The sequence below is a fragment of the Galendromus occidentalis genome, unplaced genomic scaffold (assembly GCF_000255335.2).
Source record: "Galendromus occidentalis unplaced genomic scaffold, Mocc_1.1 scf7180000077437, whole genome shotgun sequence".
NCBI classification, from domain to species: Eukaryota; Metazoa; Arthropoda; class Arachnida; order Mesostigmata; family Phytoseiidae; genus Galendromus; species Galendromus occidentalis.
The window spans coordinates 378,829-384,921 of NW_003805425.1; the positions used below are offsets into that span (position 1 = coordinate 378,829).

The 6,093-nt window shown below is 53.2% G+C and overlaps 1 protein-coding gene across 1 annotated transcript; it reads right to left on the reverse strand.

Moving 5' to 3' along the window:
- Positions 1-945: 945 nt before the first annotated feature.
- LOC100898983 (phosphatidylserine synthase 1-like) lies at positions 946-3,194 on the reverse strand. The gene is made up of 2 exons (XM_003743024.2): positions 3,009-3,194; positions 946-2,172 (listed from the first exon to the last, which is right to left on the reverse strand). The coding sequence occupies exons 1-2, from the start codon at positions 3,192-3,194 to the stop codon at positions 946-948; spliced, it is 1,413 nt and encodes a 470-aa protein (XP_003743072.2).
- Positions 3,195-6,093: the final 2,899 nt, after the last annotated feature.

Below are 6,093 nucleotides of genomic sequence, written 5' to 3' on the forward strand. Positions count from 1 at the left end.
ACGCAAAATGTACATCAGACCCCGCTATGGGCAACATCGGGACAAAGCTCTCTCAGATTCTAATTGATGACGGAACCTTCGAGAACGATCCGTCGGTCGATGAAGTTTTCGGCCGTGGGCGCCATTGATCGATCCTCGTCAAGGAAGCCGTCGTTTGAAGCGACGCTGAATATCGTATTGGGACAGTTCTCGTTCACCGTAAGTAATCTATATTCATTTCATTTCCATTGAGATAAATAACAGTAGAAGTCGGCAAATGTCCGAAGAACTAGGGAGAAAAATAGCTCATTTCGGGGGAGACCGTCGCGTTGATGCCCTCCGCCGATCTGTCAAGATGTGTGAGTGAGTTGAGTGATTGCATGTGGCGACTTTGTCAGCTTTCCTATTGGCTTGGTTCTTTTGGTTTGTTGTTGCAGGCGTTGGTACTTCGGTAGGGTTGTTGATATTGAGGCGACAGATTCTATGTACAGTTTTATATGCACCAAAAGGAGTTGATAAAATTGCATTCGATGGAAAGGATCATTTTCTCTCGATGGCGGGATGACTCTTCCGGTTTCCCTTCCTTTTCCACGCTCCGAACTCTTTCGCTTTTCATCTTCCCCGAATTTCTCTCACTATTGCGCTATCTACCGAACCGCTTCTCGAGCGAATCTACGAACTAGTCCTCCGTTCGTCCGTCTGTCCGGCCGCCTGAGCTCCTCATCGACGAATTTTTATAGGGAGAACTCTCCCGCCTGCTGAGGAGTGCCGACGCGACGACGAAAATCCCGGTCGATGCCCGAGCGAGCGTCTGACCTGCGGGAGAAACTCGGCTCACCGCTCTCGCAACCCGTCTCCGTCGATGTTCGTCGACGTCTGAATTCCGTCCGGCGAGCGCCTCGATTCGTCTGTCCGGCTCTCTCATTCACTCCTAAGCATTATGAGTAGCGAACTCATTGATCGAGCTCAAGTGAGGCAAGGCCGGAAACGGGCCGGATCTTCACAGTGCGAGGTCGTCGAGGGGACCGGCGGCGAGCCGGCCGGCTGACCCGATCCCGCCGGTAGACACGTGACGACTACGGCGCGGACACTCCTGGCCGCTATGCAGACGTAACTCAAACAAACAATCGAAACGATCCACAGTGCCACCATCGATAGATCGAGGTAGGCGAAGGTGAACATGCCGAATTTAGCCGAGAACAACGTGTCGGTAAATGTGATCAGCAGCACGAGTTTCGAGTGTAACGTGAATGGCTGTTGGGCGTTCTGTGTCATGGCGTATAGGTTGGCAATGAACGGGATCGGCAGAACTGCGCTGAACGTCGTCCGGGCCGCCATGAGATGAGTGTGCGGGGGTATGCCGAAGTAATGTTTGTACAGAAACGTATTGAGTTCCGACGTTTGGCCCACGAAGAAACCCAATGATATCGCCGAAAATAACGACAGTCGACCGTCGGACGATATCCGCGATGCTTTCGACTCGGGCTGTATTGAAGTCGTCGCGCCCATCGGCGGAGGCGGCGTGGAGCCGACGACCTGCGGCTGCTTGATCGTTGCCGGAGGAGAGCCGTGACCGTCCTCGACGCTCAGGCCAAGGACGCTTCGGATTTTGTTGGTGACCTCTCGCGAATGCCAGTCGTACATCTGGATGCCGTTCATCTTGCAGAACTGGATTCCGATGTAATAGCCGAGTCCGTTGCATATGAGCACGTCGAGCAGCACGCGGTCCCACCAGCATTCGGCGAAGTTTGGCAAGAGATGTACGAAACAGTACTCGGTGATCTCCCAGATGATGCTGTAGATCCAGAGAATTTCGTACTGACGGAATATGACCGCTTTGAACGCGCATCCTACCAAGTGAGCGACGGCGAAAATGTCCAAATGGGCGTAGATTTTCTGCCACGTCAGTGGGTCGCAGTCGACGCCGTACTCGGTTCGCGAGTTGACGATCTGCTTGCTCTGAGGGAACAGTCTATGGATCTCCTTTGTGTACGTGTCCACGTCATGGATGAACAAGAGAGCATAGATATTGCATAGAATGCAGAAAATCATCATGCCGGTGAAGAGACGCCAGCCGTATTTGAACGCTGGATAGAAGGGATCCGCTGGCAGGAATACTAACGAAGCGATCACCGTGCTAAGGAAAACTGCTGCTCCCAGTCCGCTTGAATGCTTCAGGAACGAGATTGTCACCTGCAAAATCGAGAGGACAAATACGTTTTTCAGTGTGTCTTCAGCCGGCGTCCGTATGGTGGACGTCTAGACGGGTATATATTATGTACATATATCGAGCTCGAGGATCAGGATGGAAATATCGATTCCTCGGGAGAGGGGAAGAGGTCGGAGCAGGGAGGGAAACAGAGAAACGAATCTCGGCCTAGTCGATTTCGACAGGACGTCTTCCATCAAGGAATCGGAGTGGAGGCTTCGTCCCCGGAACCAGCAGACATGGTCACGTAACCCGCATTTGCTGCCACCTGGGACTGAGATGCTGGAGAGGGGAGATATGCTGCTCTTGCGCCGCTTTGGAATGCATCATTCCAAAGAGAGGCGCTTCTTCTTAACCCCAGAAGCAAGGCCAGACGACGCGAGCCACGATGCTCCTGATTGCCCTGATTCCACGCCAGGAGACGCGTCACAGGGGAGTCTATGAAACGTAGGTTATACTCCCGGAAGAACCGCGCTCCTCACGATTGAAAGTTAGAGGAGATTCAAATGAAGACCGATAAGGGAAAACGCCGAGCGTTCGATCAGTCTCAGATCGCGGCGATTGTAGCCAATCATCAGCTCCGCGGCTTTCAATTTCCCGCCGATACGATAGAAGAAAAAGAATGTCTTCAATGAAAACGTGAGCGAGGGAGTTGCGATACAATTTGATTATCATCTCCAGATGGGACTGCGTCGTCAAGTCCAAGTCGGACGGACGAACCGACGTAAGGGAGAACGGTCGCACGGAGAACGTGACCTCATGTTGTGGGGAAGAGACGATTCCATATGGATGTGATATTCCTTCAGACTTCAGCACTCACCTGCATTATGTACAGCATCAGAAATGCAAGACCCAAGCAGACGACCGCTTTGGCCACCTGCCGCTTTGACTGCAACATCGAAAGACGCGATAGAACGCTGAGCTTGCGATTAGATTCGCGCCTCTTGGAACTCGGTGTCAGAATGCACTCCGAACGGAAATCCACAGGACGCCCTCGTGTGCTCATTTTGATCGTATGATGGCAGCTGCCCTGTCAGATCACCACCTGTAAAGTGCGATTTATGGCTTAAGCCTTTAATGACGAATCTGAAATCAGTATTCTTCGGATAATTGGATCAGGTATAGCTTGCTAACTGGAGCAGCAGTCCGAATCGACGGGTCAGAAATCACTGTATCAGAGATCGAAAAATTCGGAGTACAAGAGTCGGAATATCACACTCGGAAAGCCGATGTCCATCTTCCCGGTTCCACTGGGTGGAAAACCGCCTCGAAGGAGCCCGGACGTGGATTTGGTGTCAGATACCTTGGACGAGGGCTCTTGGAGCTGAAACTCCGCGGAAGTCTCCCAGGAACGGAAATCTCAAGGTCGACTCAAATGGCTTCTGACCCCGATTGTTCGCTCGACCGTATCATGAGCTAGGGTCAACTGCAGCAAGTCGGAGCTTCTAGGTCGGCTTGAAGTCATTAAACCCGAATACTTGGCTTCCGCTGTTCGAAACCGTAGCGTTGACTTTCATTTCTTGAGAACTGCAGTCGAAAGAGCTCCGTGTCCTCGAGTACCACGCTTTCCTGGGGTTCGGCCTAACATCTGAGTCAAGCGCTTCAAGAGAAGACCACTTTTCCCGATGGAATGGGGTATCCTCGAATCTCGATGTTTATCCTTTCTTCCCCTGGCTTCTGGATTTGGAATTTCCGTGTACTCCGCGACGCCCGGGTAACCTCAGCGCGGGTTGATATCGTGGATTCGGGTCGTATTGTTCTAGGGAAACGACCTCTCGACGAATTCAGCTTGAATGTCAACCCGACTGATTTACCTCGCGAAAGCCAGACACGATCAATATTTTCAATGGAAAACCGCACCGCTGACGCTCCAGTGATTCATTCCAGGGCTCTGAGAGCGGTGCAGGAATCTAATTTCGGAGATTCCGATATGAGTGAACCCGATCCGGAAGAAAATTCCATGCCTAGCCCGTTCAAGTTCCACCGGGCCATACAAACGTACGACTCTTCAAGCCCTGACGGCTAGACAAAGCATTCCGCGTCAGGGGACGAGGGATTATTCCCGGCCGGAATGGGCGGCAAACTCGGCAGAGGCGGAAGAGCGGTCTGACTGACTGACAGACCGACGACCGACTGACCGATGGGAGTGTGGACGGCACTCAACGATTTACAATCAGCCTGCTGGCGGCCCAAAGGTGAACACAAGTGCATCGAAGCGAAAGTACATCGAGTCGTAGAAATCGACGTGAAATAAGAGCTTCCTCGTCCGACCCGATGGAAAATCTACGTTCCCCGAGCACGAATACTCCGGCGGGAAACCGCGATCGTTCCCAGTTCAGAGCAGCTCTGACCCCAAAGCCGAGAACCCATCCCGAGTTTCACGCAGAGTCGCACACGTACTCCGGAGGAGTTCAGGAAACGCGTCCCCTCGAAGTCTACGTTTGGGAGAAGTCTACGGAACAGCGGGGCGGGATCGCACCTCGAAACCTCGTGAGGTGGACTCGCCACGGGGGCTGTAGATGAATAAGCAGATCGCGTCTCTCCGGCAAGAGAGGCTCCTGGAGCGAATTCTACCGCAGCCACTCCAAGGGTGGAAAGTAAAGCTTGTCGATGACCTTTTCGAAGCTTTTCGCTCGAGCCTCACGGATGGGTTCGCTGACTTCCTGGCGGGCCCGCTGACTGCCATTACAGCTAGACAGACTCCACCTAGTTTCTCTTTTTGGCTTCTCCCCTTCGATCCGCCGCGACTGGCTATCATGTCTCGATGACGTCGTCGACGTCGGGAGGCTCTCGACGGCCATTCGTGGAAGAAGCTGCGCGCACTCCGACGGAATGGCCACATAGCGGATATAGCTTCACAGTTTCACGAAATACGTGGACTCCAAGTCGAAACACACGGGTTAACTCCGAGCACAGAAGCTGGTCCGTCCTAGTTTGCAACAACAAGGCCAGCGGCGCCATGGGGAGCAGCATCATGTTGTTATCCGGAAGCTGGCAGCTGAGATAAGCCGCTGGATGTATGTAGTGCTAGCGGACCGTTTCCGCTGGCTGCCCGCTCACATACACAGCCGGATGCGACGCACACAGACGACAAGCACATTTTAGGCTCATACAGCCGGGTTTTGCGACGGCTCGGGCTGAGACAAAAATTACCACTCAACTCATAACCCGGGGGGAAACCGACTCGAGGAATGATAGTGCTTGGAATGACCGACACCAACACAGCGTTCCTGTTTACGAGTCACGAGCACCCGATCCTAGGCCCGGAGTACGAAGGGATTTCCAGGGTGATGATGAACGTGATGCACCACCTTTGAGGAAACGCCGCCCGTCCGTCGGTCCGTCCAACCCACCCTCCGCCTGCCATGCTCGATCGTCTATTGCATCCTAACGCAGCTGGACACGCCTACGGGGAATGTCAGCGGTACGCCTCGCGTGATTCTGCGAGGGAGGTGGTGGTGGTGTCGTCGTCTTTCTCCTCGACGTAGTCGTCGCTGTCATTTCGGTCATCACCAACAGCAGCCAATGCGTGAACCGACGCCCGCAGTTGAATGAAGTGGCTCGAGCAATGAAAACCTCCAGCTCCAGTCCGATCGCGCCGCATAAACCACTCTCATAAAGCGAGTTGACTGACGCACGAGACTAATTTTCATGAACGGAACTTCCTGGAGAGCGCCAATCAGCGGAACAAAGTGGAATTGCTGATTTGCTCGCTCAGGGACCTTGGAGGATCCGCACCGATCTTCTGTTTTATATACCTAACGTGGCTCTAAGACTCGCTGTTATTACAACGTCGTCCTCCATGACCTTGAGCAAAACGGGAGAGACTTTCTCTCCGGGAGGGACATTTCCCATATCAGTGGCGCGATGCGGGGGGAATCTCGGAGATGGGAAAATCTATTTGT

What these genes read in the sequence shown, in the direction of transcription:
- LOC100898983 (XM_003743024.2), bottom strand. Translation starts at nt 3,194, where the DNA reads ATGAGCACACGAGGGCGTCCTGTGGATTTCCGTTCGGAGTGCATTCTG. An exon ending in TGATGCTGTACATAATGCAG is followed by an intron (nt 2,173 to 3,008) that starts GTGAGTGCTGAA and finishes TCGATTTTGCAG; the next exon opens with GTGACAATCTCGTTCCTGAA.